General features: G+C 43.0%; 2 protein-coding genes across 8 annotated transcripts in view; one reads left to right on the plus strand and one right to left on the minus strand.

Moving 5' to 3' along the window:
* The first annotated feature begins 349 nt into the window (after positions 1-349).
* Positions 350-6,897, plus strand: LOC102694650 (ras-related and estrogen-regulated growth inhibitor). 2 transcript variants are annotated; one of them, XM_015338612.2, is made up of 8 exons: positions 350-735; positions 1,000-1,095; positions 1,346-1,442; positions 2,559-2,615; positions 2,720-2,796; positions 4,275-4,419; positions 5,079-5,172; positions 5,574-6,897. In XM_015338612.2, the coding sequence occupies exons 3-8, from the start codon at positions 1,364-1,366 to the stop codon at positions 5,761-5,763; spliced, it is 642 nt and encodes a 213-aa protein (XP_015194098.1). In that variant the 5' UTR covers positions 350-735; positions 1,000-1,095; positions 1,346-1,363; the 3' UTR covers positions 5,764-6,897. The 2 variants fall into 2 exon arrangements, with proteins under 2 accessions (XP_015194098.1, XP_015194099.1); XM_015338613.2 differs by having other exon boundaries at positions 1,350-1,442.
* A 6,606-nt stretch (positions 6,898-13,503) lies between these two features.
* The window catches only part of phf21aa (PHD finger protein 21Aa), a 70,433-nt gene continuing 68,261 nt past the window's right edge, over positions 13,504-15,675 (minus strand). For all 6 annotated transcript variants that reach the window (XM_015338608.2, XM_015338610.2, XM_015338607.2 and 3 more), the window contains one exon: positions 13,504-15,399. In XM_015338608.2, the coding sequence (XP_015194094.1) occupies positions 15,130-15,399 (270 nt within the window). In that variant the 3' untranslated portion in view covers positions 13,504-15,129. The remainder of the gene's footprint in view (positions 15,400-15,675) is intronic.

The raw sequence follows: 15,675 nt of genomic DNA on the forward strand, positions 1-15,675 counted from the left end.
TTTCTAAATAATTTATCGATTAACAGAGGTCAGTTAATAAGAAAGGTGATTACTAGTAGCACTGAAAATAATGTTGAATTCTTGTACTGTATAAAATGAATTACTGTTATTAGAAACTATGTTTTTTTTTCATGTAAAGTTCGCCTTTTAGTTTCATTATGAAGATTTGCTTGGCGCTACAGGTACTGTGGGTTTGTGAAGTGATTCAGAACTATGCCAGCAGTGCTGATCCTGGCGAACAGGCGCACTGCGTCGGCGCTAGGACCTGTGCGCTCGGACCGTGGCGCTCCATTGTCAAACACAATAAATCAAAGTGCCATTTAATGAGATCTGGAGAGCGCGTTCTTACAAGGTAAAGAAATCTTTCCAACTTCAAAGCAGACTCGATGCGACCGACAGCGAGCGAGCACACACAGATCACGCCATTAAAAAAAAACAACAACAAACAGCAGCTTGTTTCAGGACCTTCCAATTAATGATCAGCAGGACCGGAGTCACAGTTCGCTGGCTGCATGCGTGATGTTGATGAAAACACCGAGTCGCCAAATTCAGCACTGGCGTGTTGCAATGCAACTCTAAGTACGAGGAGCGGGGCAGTTTTCAGATTTGCCGTTGTTTTTCAGAATATACTTTTCAATCAACTTTCCACGCTGGTGGTTTTTGTGTGTCCTCCATTCACCTCCTCATAGTGAAGACCTTACCAATGTAAATGACCGACTGTCACCCTCCCACGGGGTAAGTTGTCTTATGATTCCAAACTATGATTTTAGCTACAACACAGATAAGTAGGGTTCTTCTGCTTCCAAATACCGCGAACAGGATCAAACTGTGTTAATAGACGCTTGCAAACTTGAAAAAGAAACTCCTGAAAGGGTCCTTACTTGGTGCTGATCTATACCAGAGTGAATCTTCGGGCAATGCTTCATTCCGCCCTTGAGCGGACTCGGGGATTTGGAGGAAAGTTACATTTTGGCTATACGTTGTAACTTTGTTTTACAGAAGAACAGCAAAAGTCTGCAGCCCGGTTCAAGTACAGAAGACAACTGCACTTCATAGATTAGGGCTGAGGTTTACGCCTTCATCTTTCTGCACTAGGTAAAAATGTGTGTTCTTGGTTTGAGAGTTACAGGTAGTGCTGTGTTTCATCAACATCCCACCTCACCTGGGGAAACATCTCGTTTAAACCCAGGCTGTTTTAACGATGACTAAAGTACGGTAAAGTTAAGTAAGTTTTAACTTTTTCTTGTCAGGTTTTAGCAGTTGTGTTTTGACATACACTGTAATCAGCGTCTTCAGTTCTCGATGGAGGAGGAATGCCGTGTTAATCCTAAATATCTTTTATAAGACAGCTTCCTGGACAACTATGACAGACGGGGGACAAGCAGGCAGGCTGAGCCGAGCCAAGGTAGTGATCCTGGGACGGGGCAACTGCGGGAAGACTGGTAAGGACTGGAAAGAGACATTTTCGCAGACACGCTCTCCTTAAATAAAATCTGCGGGGGCACAATGAGAAAGACAGCCGACGGCACGGTAAAATAGAACTGCATTCTTTAGTGTGAGATGCACTCTAATGAATAATTTTAATGCTCACGAGATTTACCGTAGCAACATGTAGAGAAAATCTACTTTGCACTGCGATCATTTAGAAGACGGAGAACAGGATCAATGCCCATATGTTACAGACAGTACAGCGCCTTGTGCCCAGTACGACTGTTGCATTCACGATGTCTGAACGGGAAAAAGAAAGGATTCTTAGAATTTGTGATATTTGGCTTATTTTGTATTGGAATAAAACTGAGTAATATTCAGTGCAGAGACTACAAGTGTTGCCCCTACCCCAAACAATATGGTTCTTATTGTAAGCTTGTTCAACTTTTGCCAACAACATATTAAGTTTCTATCGGCTCCGTTCGGTCTACAGCGCTCAGAAAGAATACATCATTTACAATACCGTCTGGATTGGAAGAACAAAGAAGGCACCCATATCTTTTCAGACAGTCTGGGGGGATTTTCTTACAGCGGGAAAACCTATTCCTCGAGTAAATTATGACCCATTTCCACTCGGCCACTGAATTGTGTTTTTGCTGTTTTTTTGTCTGGATTTCTAAGGTATCGAAGTATCAAATAATGAGTGAATTCCATTTTAAATTTCCCATTTGCAAATATAGAGAGTGCCTTGTGATGCCCTTTTTTTAAACCAGGATCACTATTCCATAAAAACTGTATAGGCTGCAAAGGAAAAAGTAAAGGTTTATTCCAAAGGGAATAAGTCTCCACAGTCTAAACGTTGTTTTTCTTTTCTTCTCTTTTCAGCATGGAATAAACCTGTACTTGTTCCTTTGCTTCCATAAACGTTGTCGGGTAGAAATGGCTGTACTGTGGCTGGAACACATCTAGAATAATAACAAATCTGCAAAAGAAAAATTTAGATTTTACTCCAAAAACACAATATGTGTGTGAGGGAGGGGGGAGGAGGGTGTTTCCAACATTAAATATTAGAAACAGCCAGCTTTTAGAAAAACTTGAGGAGTGAAACTCCATGTTCTGTTTTATTTCAGCATTGTGTGTCAGATTCATCACCAAGCGCTTCATTGGGGAATATGACCATAAAAAGGGTAAATAAGCTGAACCGAGTTTAGTGTTTCTTCTTTTATAATACACGTAGGAATATAGCCTTATAAACCTGAAATTGTTTCTTTTTGTCTTTACTCTTTTTTAGAAGTAACATACAGGTGCAGAAAAATTGTGGACAAAGAAGCCATTGATCTTGAGATACTGGATACTGCTAACAAGAAGGTATGAGCAGGGGTGCCTGCTAGTTCGTCTGTTGGACTGTTAATTTTTCTTTCTTGCGCTGTTTACTTTCCAGCCTCTTGAAACTGCACAGTTACGGGGGCCTGCTTTTCGTCGTCATCTCGCATGTCGACTTCCAGACAGGTCTCGGCGCACACAGAGCCGCTATAGTGAAGAAGGCACCTGTGGACACGTCCGAGTCCTTTGGAGCCGAATCAGAGCTTCTGTTTGCTGAACACGCGGTGCAGAACAGCAGCGGGCCTGGTCAAGTAGCGTTCACGACCAACAGGTCACGACGCTGAACAAAACAGCACCCAGGCAGGAAAGACAATTACAGAACAAAACAGCTACTGGTCGTGAGTGCATGAGATCAGTACCATCCCCCACTTTCGTCTTGTCATGTGCTCATTCTCGTAAAAAGTGATCTGCAATCACAGAAATCACAGAGGAGGGTAAAGAATAACAAAATCACTCTTGTAATTCTTCAACTTAATAATAATAATAATAATAATAATAATAATAATAATAATAATAATAATAATTTCATATAGCACCTTTAAAAGTAGCATCTTAAAGCATTTTACAGTAGGTGTAAAAACAGTTGTAAGAACAGCAAATGACAGAATAAGCTCATATAAAATACACAAGCAGATACAAGATAAGAAAATGGAGTAGACACAGCCACTAACTAAATACAAGCCTTTTTAAAAAAGCAAAGTTAAAGGTTGATGCCTGAAAGCCTTATGCATTTGTACATTAAATATTACTTTTCTGGTGCCGGTTTAGCAGGAATGTCCTACGCTGACAGATTAGGATCACTCGATCTTCTGCTGTAGGGCTCAGTCGAAGAAGACTGTGATGTGACATGATTCAACTTTCCAAAAATCCTCAAATCATTGCCAAACCCCATGGACTGGTTTAAACATCAACAGCGAAGGGCAAACCAGAGGACAGTGCGTTGACACAACGTGTGGGCCGTTCTCTCTAAAACCAAGAGGAGGGGACATGTTCCGCACAAAGAGCAGTGGGAGCAGGGAACAAGCTGCCCAGTGAAGTTGTTGAAATAGACACCCTGACTGGATGCGATTCTTGGATCCTTTACCCATTAGAAACCAAACAAGCTAGATAATAATAATAATAATAATTAATAATAATTGCTTACACTTATATAGCGCTTTTCAGGACAATCCACTCAAAGCGCTTTACAGGTAATGGGGTCTCCCCTCTACCTCCACCAATGTGCAGCCCCACCTGGATGATGCGACGGCAGCCATAGTGCGCCAGAACACTCCCCACACATCAGCTATTAGTGTGGAGGAGAGCAGAGAGTAATGAAGCCAATTCATAGATGGGGATTATTAGGAGGCCATGATTGGTTAGGGCCAATGGGAAATTTGGCAGGACACCAGGGTTACACCCCTACTAGATTGGCTTAAAGACCTCCTCTCCTTAGTAATCTTTCTTCTGCTCTCCTGCATCAGGGTGTGGGACCAGCCGCCAGTTCCTTGGAGGCTTCTATTAAATGGGGTGACGGCTTTCTCATCATCTACTCCATCACCGACCGCAGCAGCTTCGAGGCTGTGTCCCACCTCAAGAGGCTGATCGACCACGTCAAACAGACTCTGGGTGAGTACATTGCTGCTGGAAGAGGCGTTAGTGGGGCCAGCAGGGGGCGCTCACCCGTGCAATCTGTGTGGGTCCTAATGCCATACTATAGTAACGGGGACACTGTACTGTAAAAATGGCGGCTTCCTTTGAATGAGACATAAAATCGAGGTCCTGACTCCCCATGGTCACTAAAAATCCCAGGGAGTTTCTCGAAGAGTAGGGGTGTTACCCTGGTGTCCTGGCCAAATTTCTCCCCTTTTCTTTACCAGTCATGGCCTCCTAATAACCCCCATCTCTGAACTGGCTTCATCACTCTGCTCTCCTCCCAATGATGTGCTGTGGGATCAATTGGATAATTCAGGCTAACCTGGGAGGTGTTCATTTTAATGTGACAGGGCTTTGCAACCACAGTTGTATTCTAGGTAAGCAAAAAGTAAGATTGAGGGGTGGTCAATGCGAGTAGCGGGGCGAGTGAACCTGTCTGGGATGCGTTTCATTCATTCAGCTCTACACAAGCCATTACAACAACACTAAAAACTCAGTCGAGAGCTGTCCACTCCAGGGCTTCCATCAGTGCTTTCACTGCTGACAGCAGTACAGGGGAGTACAGGAGATTGTGTTTATGCAGCAAAGCCTAAGCCCCGGCTGCTCAGGTGCCTCCTGTTTCCTGCCTGCAGGCATTCCCACCGTCATTGTGGCCAACAAATCGGACATGGAGAACGGGCGGGTTGTCCGGACGGAGGAAGGGCAGTCCCTGGCCGGGGATCTAAGGTATTTCATCTCTCTGCACCCACACAGACCTGGCGGGGGTACGATAAGGGCTTTAGAACGCATTCCACAAGTCTGATCAGTGAATAATACTTCAGCTATGTGCTCAACAGAGCCAGCCCATTGTTACTCGATTGATCATTTGGCCACCAAATTACAAAGCTGACTAGACCTAGTGCTTAGCTGGAGTCAACAGAGTGATTCTTGATTGTATACCCATCTTCCAGCATCTTAAAGTTTTTTAAATCCCCTTTAAAAACAAATACTAGTGCTGTACCTGATATTTTGGGTGCGAAAGGGAATCCGACACGTGCCAGTGGCGTGCCTCTTCCAAAGAAGGCCAGGATCCTCCAGCGCGGTCTCCTGAAAGAAAGGGGCCCCCTGAGGCTGCGCTGTGCTTTCAGGTGTCCCTTCTACGAGCTGTCGGTGGCGGAGAGCTCGGCCGCCGTGGAGGCCGCGTTCTCCCAGCTGGTCCGGGAAGTCAGGCTGGAGTTTCACAAGCACCTGATGGCCATGGACAAGCGCTCCCGCGTCCTGCAGATGAGCCACGCCCTCAAGAGCAAGCTGACCCGCAGCAAGACCATGCAGTGGTGAGGCGGCCGGCGAGCGCCGGGGTCTCTCCGGCCCTCCCAGGGGGGGACCCCAGGACCGAACTCCGCACGGACTGCCGCAGCACCGCCGTTCCCCCTGCGACACCCACAGCTACAACGTCAGCGCGCGTCGGGAGTGCGGTGTCTGAGGCTGAGCGAGGCCGCCTGTGACCGGAGTTCCTCCCACCAGCAGGTGGCGCCCTCTCCCCGGCACGGCTCTGGCTGGACCCGGGCTGGACAGTTTCTTCTCTCCTGTGCGCTGGAGGAAGGACAGCCGTGATCCTCACCAGCTCAATGCTGCTGGGGGCATCGCGACCCAGAGCTGCATACCTTTCAAGGAGAGGCCCTGGAGCACATGCTCCAGGTGGTCCTCTCTCCTCCGAGAGCGTAAAGCTGATGGTAGCCACCGGATTCTCTTAAGAAGCTTGACGCGTCGTCTCTGAGGGAGAACACAACTGAAAAAAAGCTTTAGAAGCCATGGTCTATATTATGAAATCCGTCGCATCCAATCATGAGAGTTTAGGTGCTACATCATTTCAAACGATTGTAACATCTTTACTATAGCAGACATAAAAAGCAATATATTGCACACGAATAAGCAGTAGGAAGTTAATGGAAGTCTGTCCATTGCTTTGGATAAAGATGTCTGCTAAGCAAATGACGCCGACTCTTAAGAGAGGACACCGGCTCTGTAGCACCCTTAAACAAGGATTCTGGGAAATCTGTGCTGCTCAGGGTTCACGAAGATAAATACGAGGAGGGGAAATCCAGTCAGATTACAATTTCTTGCGGTGTCTAGTCCTACCAGAAAGCATACAAAGCGTTACTGGAGCTATTTAAGCTACCTGGATTGGTGATAATGGTTTCTGAAGCTGGGGTACATCCCAAAAAGTTCACAAGGCGGATGACTAAAAACAGGCAAGAGCAGACAGGAAAAATTCCTGGTTTTAAGTAAAGAGATCTGTGATGAATACATGTTGGTATCATTTTTACTTTCTTAAGCCTAGAGATCTTGCAAAGCTGAAGTGATATTACCCTGCCTCAAAAAAAGAACATGTGTCATCATTATAGTTCAGCTGCGCTCTGAAAAGATGATTCATCTGTCAAGCTTTTCCTTCAGTAAAGACAAGAATAAACACACTGTTTCTTTTGCGACAGTCCCGGGAATATGTTTTATATTTATAGAACTCTGAAGCACATTCATGAGCTCACTTCAATTTGTTAAAAAAAACAACTTATATAACCAGACACAAAGAATGAGAAGTAAAACACCTCAGAACTTCCCCCAGTGATGTAATGAAGGGATTGAAAATCACGGCAACTTTTGATTTTTGTAATTTTATTTAGCAAAATGGTAAAATAAATAAATACAAATTGATCAGATGCTCCTAATTTCCACTTCTTTCAAAATTCTCTAAAGTATTTTCTAAACACTGAATACAAATAACTTAATATCACATGAGGCTCAAATACAGGAGACAGAGAGGTAAAGAAACTGCAGTTCACTAACAATGTCAGGCAAAAAATAAAATAAAATAAAAATAGGATCTGTAACAAAAGAGAAATTGGAAATTAAAAAAAATACACTCCTTTTAAAATCAATATGAAAAAATCATACAATTAGAAAATTCTTACAAGTGAATATGCAGTCTGTGTAATAAACAATTTACACATTAGAGCACATTTGAGTTTACTCCTCTGCTTCTTTAAATATAGCTGAAGATGCATCCTTGAACAAAGTGGAAGATTAGTTTTTTTGCAGACTTTTAATGAAATTCTTCCAATTGAATTTGCTGTGCATGAGGTACAAAGCAGTAAAGTAGAACTGGGAGTTCTGCTTTAAAAGAACGACATAAAAGGGAGGCGAAATTATATAGTGATAATCAGACATAATACTAGAAGGCCACAGTTGTACTGAAACATCATGTGAAGAACTGCAACCAGAATTATATTAAGATTTACTGCTGATTGAACACAATGCCCAAGAGACAATGAAAAATGTAGTAAGACGCATTGTGGAAAGCACCAAAATTGACCAAATTGTTTGAAATTGATCTCTGAATGAAGTTTTCTCTGTAATCCGGTATTATATATCATATATGTCTACTTGTACGTCCAGATCCTTATAATATTTGGCCAAAGTTGATTAAAAAAAGCTACCAAAAGCATAGTTGTTTATCTTTTCCTAACAAGAAAATGTCTGAAGTTACTTTGGTTGGTAAAAAATCCCAGTTGCAGCTGACATTGTTACTATGGACCGGTGCGAAAAGAGAAAGAAAGATGTAACCAGCTCCCCTGATTGAACAGAGACAGATTTTAGGGGTGAACGTAAGCTACACTTCAATGCAAAGCTGAAGTTGTTATTTCTATGTTTTTTAAAAATAATTTGAACCAATATGTATTAAAAATGCATATAAAAAAGGCTTTCAAATCAGCAGAATGCACATTGAGATCTTTGGGTACATCAGTTTTTTTTAACATGAGTGCTTAAAAGTTTACACTGTGTGGCTCTGACCTGTTTTCATACTGAACGACGCACTCAGTATAATTTGACTTAGCCCCCCCGCCCACCACACACACACACAATCCCCCTCCCCCTGACAAAAAAAGAGCACAGACATTCAATACGTTGTTTCAGAAAGGCAAGATTGAATTCAGAGTAATTATACCTGAAGAAATGAGCTGGAAATAAGGTACTAAAATTCTTCCATTATTTCAGTTTTTTTGCGAATGGATAATTACACAGATAATGGCATTTATTTTATTTTAGTGTGACATTAATTAAGCATTACTCCCCTACATATATTTCCAGCATTTTTAGGTTCTGAAAAGTGCCAGTAAAAAGGTCTTAAAATTTGTTCGGTTAAAAACATACATTTCTACAGATTTAGTTTAGTTTCGGCAGCAGACGTTGCCCGTTTCTAAAAACCAATGAACTACAATTTTATGCATATAACAAAAAAACAAAATCGATACGTGAAAGGTCTTAATAATAAATGCACCTTATAAAAGAAAAGAACTCAACAAACTTGCATAACATGCATTTTTCTTAATCTGATCATCTGTGCTGAAGAGCCAGGGAACTTTCAAACTGGAATGACATTTAGATCATTCTACGAGAAATGCCAAGATCATAAAAAAACGAAGTTTTTTCTCCTTTCCCTTCGCATTTTGAAGGAAACAGCAGAGGTAACTTCCATGTTCTAGTGTAAAAAAATAGATCTCAAGTCAGGAGCTTTACTCAGGTGAGCAACACTCCCCCCCGCCCCCCAACTTTTTTTACTTTTAGCGTGGAACAAACCTCTGCTTCCTCCTTGGTCTGTTTGCTCACTGCTACAATGTCTCATTGAAAAACAAACAACCTGCCAAAAAGGGAGGTGGTGTCTAACTGCGCATATCTTTGAATCAGAACATGAAGGAAAGTATAATCGCTCGTCACTGGCACCATGCTCGTCAACAGGCCCAAGATTAAAGGCCCGGTCTAAATCAAGCCCAGCACTTCACAGTCTTTGTTAGATTCTTCCTTTCGCCCAACAGAAACCCACCGAGAGTTATTGCGTTTGTGATTTGCAAAATCGCCAGGTAGGGTCGTAGTTTAATTGCTTTGATCTGGGTGCCGGTGCCCGTGAATTTCTCACGAAGAATAGGTCAAATCAGAGGGAGGTTAAAAAAAGAAAAACTCCCAGTCTTTTCCCAGTCTACATTCTCGGTTTAGATCTACATTTTTGCAGAAAAAATAATACCAGCAAGGTGTTATAACACAAGAAAAAAAAGTGCATCAGAAAATCTTGCAAAGAATGCATACTTTTTGCTTGCAATTGCCTATGCGTCACTGTTTTTCGGAAGTTGTTGAGCATGGCCAACCAAACAACTTTTCAAGAATGTGCAGTCCAGAAACAAGTCTTAATACAGAAGCCAAAGGCGACAGCAACTCTTCCACTGCAGACTCCTCCCCATTAAATATAGAATGAACTACTTAAAGCTTATTACTACACACAGTTTCAAGCAGTGAATTATTCCTCTCCCCGCTACATTGTTACGAAGGTTGATGTGGCAAAGGTAGATCTTTCACGTCATTCTTAGTTTACACAGAATTCATTTTCAACTTTGTGCAACAGCATTGCTCATCGTCAGCAGGTACAGAATACAATTCAGGGGTTAGTTCCATCCCAGCTCGTTCTCAAGTATTTTATTTGACCCTGCACAGGCTAAAAGGTTTCAAAACCATACTTGGAACACAACCTTTTTTGTTCGGGACAAGATTAATTTCTTAAGGCAACTGCTATACAATTATTTATATATCACTTTAAAAATCAAAAGCTTGAAGTATGAACAGTCATGATCAATTCAGAGAGTCAACTTTCAGACATCCAACACAACCAGTTATATGACTTTACAGTATACATACCATCATTCCCCAAGCGGTATTGTCAAAAGGATAAATTCTTTTGGATAACCTAAATTGTGCTTTTTTTTTTGCTATTTTTTTTTTGCTTGCATTATGAATCGGCTTTTTTTTTTGAAAGAGGTGAGGGACAGCTAAAGGCCAAAGTCAGCAAAGTCATCAGAACAATGAGATGTAAAAGCTAACCTTAGGGGGTTTGGAATTTTAAATCCACTGCAAGATGCATTTCCCTTAAAAAAGTACACTTTGTTACCAAAATAAACTGTTGAGAAAGGCACTCCACAGGTACCTTAACAAATCATGCTCATCTGTGGAAAAAATTATTGTCCTATCACATGTGCGCTGCAGCACTTAGGACTGAATATGCTGATGTTTTTATTTTAGTGCGTTCTGATGAGAAGGATTTTAAGGTTGGAAGATAACAGAATGTCGTGAACATTGCAAGAGATGAAGAAACGGTCCTCTGAGGTAGTGATGGTATTTTGGGGATCACCGCGCGGCCAGGAATCAGAAAGGATATGTCTTTTCAGCCCACTTCCGAGCAGACTCAACGAAAACCACATTTTATTACATGATTATGCTTGCAAATCATTCAAATTTGGTGTGTGTTAGGAAGGAAACACCAACAACCAGTTCAGTAAGCCCTTGTGTGCTCATGCTTAGAGTTTTCATTCTATACCGGATGCCACTACTTAAAAAGAAAATCTGTAATCTTTTGATAAAGAAGTCCTACATATCTGATGAAAAACAAGACTGTTCCAGTGTACAGCGTGCCAGATTAAAGTCACAGCAGCCCTACATAAAAGGATGTTTCCTTCTGTGCCTTGTAGAGTTCCAAAAAAAGGTGCCTTTTCCAGGTTTTTGGAAAATAATACAGATCCAGTTCAGACAGCATAATACTGTACTTTATTACCCCTCTATGCAACAGCCGAGTCACGGCTTTATAGAACAAGTTACAAACAAAGGTCAGGATGAACGAAGAATGTCTGGCGCCCAGTCTTTTCGTGTTCTGCGAGTTCTGCGAGTGAGGTGTCAGGAAAGTGGCTCACCAAACGTGTCTGTTCACACAAACGCACTGGTTTCGTTATGGGATTAGCAGCTTTGGGAAAACAGACGGAAAATGTTCCAGATATGTAAAGTTTAGAATACATGTCTGTGTATATATATTAGCACTCAGAAAAATGCCCAGATACCCTGACATGTGCACACTGACCATCGGAAATTGGTTCCCCAAAAGGAGAAAGTTGGTGTCGGTGATACACCGTCAATTCTTAACAGGAATCAGCACTGTGGGGGCTGGACTAAGAAAAACTTGCGTCATCGGTACAAGCAAAGGTAAGGAATAGGCTTGAGTCCTTCAAAAACACCATAATTGAAAGAATGGCATCTTCCACAATTTCTGAATAGTCAAAGCTTGGAAGGGAAAAGTTGCATACATCTAAATCTAGATATATGGAATCTGAAAAAATACCATAGAATTCCAGCACTAATATACACATTCTTATGTATGTATACATATATAATATAAACCAAGAGGCATTAAAAATGTAAGTTTCAATTCTCATTTGTTACATTTTCAATGACTATCAGTATATACATTTTAAACGCACAGTATGGGTATATATATGCACACAAAATATTGCCTCAAACAGCTAAGAAGTATGTCTAAGTAGGCATTGCAGTGAACAGTGTATCTGTTTTTCTTCCATAAGCTTACATTTAAGTACGCCAGACAAGGCTATTTCCTGTACTTGAAATTGGCATCTCAAAACCCCTTTCACCTTCCTGCCACAGGCAGCTCCTCCTCTAATGGTCACCAAATGGGTTCATGATTCTGTCTTATCAAAAAACGGACTTTACGTTTCCACTGACATCGAAGTCTAACTAGTTTACTAGCAAGACCAAACTGCTTGACTCAGGAAGGTAACATCGGTTTGAATGCCAACCAGGCCTGCAGGAACAGAGGGACGTGTTCCTCCCTGCTTAGTGTCAATTTCCAGAGATCCGCGCATGTGATGTGCCTATTATATTATTCTGTACTTGTGTAAAACAATGCTCCCGATGATAAAATATGCAATTCACTCATTCACCCAACAGTTTGTCCATAAAGGCATGAGAGCTCTAAAGGTGTTTTGTACTCATTAAGAGCACTGGTTATTTTATGGAGTCCACCTGCGTGAAGCACCTCCTCCCAGGGGCACAACAGCTGTGCCCCCATATGGGATTTAAACCTGCAACCTTTTCATCACGATTCCAGGGCCCTAACCACCTCTCTCTGCCATCGTAGCAAGTGACCCACATGGACAAAAACGCACCTCCGCAACTCCCAACTCTTCTTCCTGTCGAGCAATGTGCTGCACGGGTCAAACACTGGGTTTGAGCACGAGGAAGAGAGGGAGAGAGACAGAAACTTTAAAATGACTTGAAACCTAGACCACTGCGCTGAGCCACACCTGCTTAAGGTTGTTTTATCTGGATACTAAAATCCTGCACCCTGCCTACAGCCTCATAGGGAGCCCTCCTACTGCAGGGATGGGTATCGAAGTTTCAGCCATGCCAAAGCAGGCCTGCTACATGATCCTTGTTCTCGTGCTGGTTTGTGAACAAGAATGTCAAATAGAAGAACACTGAAGTGACTTTACAATATCGGCCCTTCTGAATCTCCAAGTGAAACTGAGTGAATTTATTGATGGCTTAATGCATTTACTGATTAATATCTCCTGGCAGTTGTTTCTGAGAACAGAACGTAATACACAGACTTTGCCGAATTTGAGCATTGTTACAAAACAAGTGAAAGCAAAAGAGCAAATCGGAAATATCTCATAAGGCCTTTTGTGGCAGACAAGACTAATGTTATAGGTCAGTACAGCTCACATCAATGGAGAGGGAACAGGAAACTGCTGAGCCTTTTGGGCACGGAGAAGAAACTGTAGGCTGAAAGAAATCAGTGCATCACACATCAACACGTCAACTCTGGTTTCTTTGGCCATGCAGAGATAGCACTGTCATGTCCAGGGACTCTTCACCAAATCCGTCCAGGACTTGAAACCGGATACCAGAATTGTCCCGTCTAACTCACAATCTTCACACGCAGGCTGAATTGTGGGGGGGAAAAAAACCTCAAACAAGGGTCAAATCTGAAATCCATGCTCACGACCAACAGTCTTTACACTCTTCAAATAGTCTCGGCCGTGTCAAATCGAGACCACGCCTTGCAGACCCCTCAATAAGGACAAGACCCACTGAGCAAGATCAGCTGTTCAGAGATGTGCCTGCGACTGCAGTTTGAGTCTGGGGTCAGATACGCTACACATGTAAGGAGAATAAAGAGCTTGCCTATGTTATTAGATGGTTTATTGTTAAGACAAGCTTGTGCTTTTGTTTCAGGGAACGATTCAAGCCCAACTCCCCAAATTAATTGCCAAGATCCATAAACTGTAAACCTTAGTAAAAACAGCCTGGCTCATTCATATTTACATTGCAGTGACAATTGCTAAAAGAACAAATGGATTTTTCTGATAAATTGGTTTCTTTTCCATTTAATACACTCAGATAAAACCGTCTGCATTTTCTCTCTCTCAGGGACTCCTAATTTAACTTTTCACTTAATGGAAAACCAAGCCTCTTGAATTTTTTAATTGTTTTTAAATGATATAAGAAGACACTTCCCTGCTGGATTTGGATATAATAGCATTTGGCAGTTCAGAATTTAACAGACAGTAAGTATATTTTATGTACAAAGAACATTTCTTAAAAAAAAGAAAACTATTTACAGAAACTATTCCAGTTCTAACACCTTTTATTAGAAATGACTTTAGGAAACAGAAAAAGCACTTTTTTTCTTTTTTTTCTTCTTTTTTTGTTTTTTAAAGATTTTCTTGATCTTTTTTTTTTAAATAACACTAGGAAGACCTGAATATTTTTTCCTATTAAAAAAAATACTCCCCAGAAATAAATAATTTTTTTGAGATGGCGTCCTTGCAGTTTCGCTATTAGTGTCAGGAACGTCGACACACTTGACTCACAAATACTCACTATATTGGACTGACACTATTTCCTATAAACATTACCATGCATGGTCTGGTGATGCTCTGTCAGTTTTGTAACGGATTCCAGTTCTTTTTTTTTTTTTAAATCCTGCAGGATCAGCATTACGTGCTGCTGCTGTCAGTGTTTGTCTTGTGTGTATCAGGTCCCCCCAGCAGTACTGGCGGCTGTGGACGTTCATCCCGTGTAGGAGTGAAGCTGTCTCAGAGGGGCCCTCCTGCTGTTCTGTGTGAGAAGAGTGGTGGTGGTGGTGGTGTTGGGGGGGAGAGAGAGAGAGATCGCTGGTCATCTCGCTCGGCGCCGCAGTTCTGTGAGCTACAAGACAGCAATACCTCCGTGAGAGCCCCCCTCCCCTCCCCCAGCCCTCGTCGAGAAATACTGTCCGGCGTTTCGCCCCCCGTCTGCTGATCTTTTGGTTTCGCGCCGGAACTCAACAGCCGCGCTGGGGACGCGAGCTGAACTCCACGGCGATTTAAACAGTCCTTGGGCACGTCGACGCCTTTTCCGACCTGGACACTCCTCCCCGAGGAACGAAGGAACGAGGACGCCCCCGGGAATAATCTCCGAACGCGGCTCATGGCGATTGTTGCAGGCACACACTGGTGTGATGTTTGTAAATTATTATTCTCATTAATTAATTAATGAACAATTGGCATGACGCTGGTACAAAAGCCACCCTTTTTTTCTTCCCCCTCCCTTTCTCGATTCCCAAAGCTGGCACTCTGGATGCAATTCTACTGTTGACACAGTCCAACAATACACAACGACAACAAAAATATATATATATGTATATATATTGATTGGCAACTTAGGCACCTTCCGGGTGCGAGCGGGTTCTCTTCCGAGCGTCGGGCGTTCCCCGTCCCACAAGGACCTCTGCTCTTGGCGGCGGCGACGGTGGCGGCAGCGGGGGGGGGGTTATTTCGTGTCCGAGCTGCTGAGGGTTACAGCGGGCTGCTGGGAAGGCTCTGAGGTTTTGCCGTTGCTGCGCGTGTCGTCCTCCTCCCTGCTGCCCCCGCCGCCGCCGTCCGTCCCGTTGGCCACCCCCTCCGCGTCCTGGGCGCCCTCCGCGGGTTTGGTGGGGCCCTGCGTGCCCTGGACCAGGCGGAACAGGCGCTTGACCTTCTCCAGGGAGGCCTGCATCTCCTTCTGCCGGGCCAGCATCGTGTTCTTGGTCTCCATGCATTTCTTGGGGCGGAGACAAATAAAGAGTCTGGTAAGGACGTGCGACTGCAGCAAAAGTTTCAATCGGCCAAAGCGAACCTTCCTTTGCTCTGTAGTCTCTGCTGTGCAACCCAGTGCCTACAGAATTACTATTCACTCATTAATTTCTAGACAGACTGAAGCAGGAAATGCACTATTTCACCAGGCCTGGGACTGATAAAACCCCCCCGGGAGTGTCTCCGGGACAGAGAAAGGTTCTCATAGCCCCCAGCGCTCTCTCTCTCTCCTCTGCCTCTCCTG

The sequence above is a fragment of the Lepisosteus oculatus genome, chromosome 21 (assembly GCF_040954835.1).
Source record: "Lepisosteus oculatus isolate fLepOcu1 chromosome 21, fLepOcu1.hap2, whole genome shotgun sequence".
NCBI lineage: Eukaryota > Metazoa > Chordata > Actinopteri > Semionotiformes > Lepisosteidae > Lepisosteus > Lepisosteus oculatus.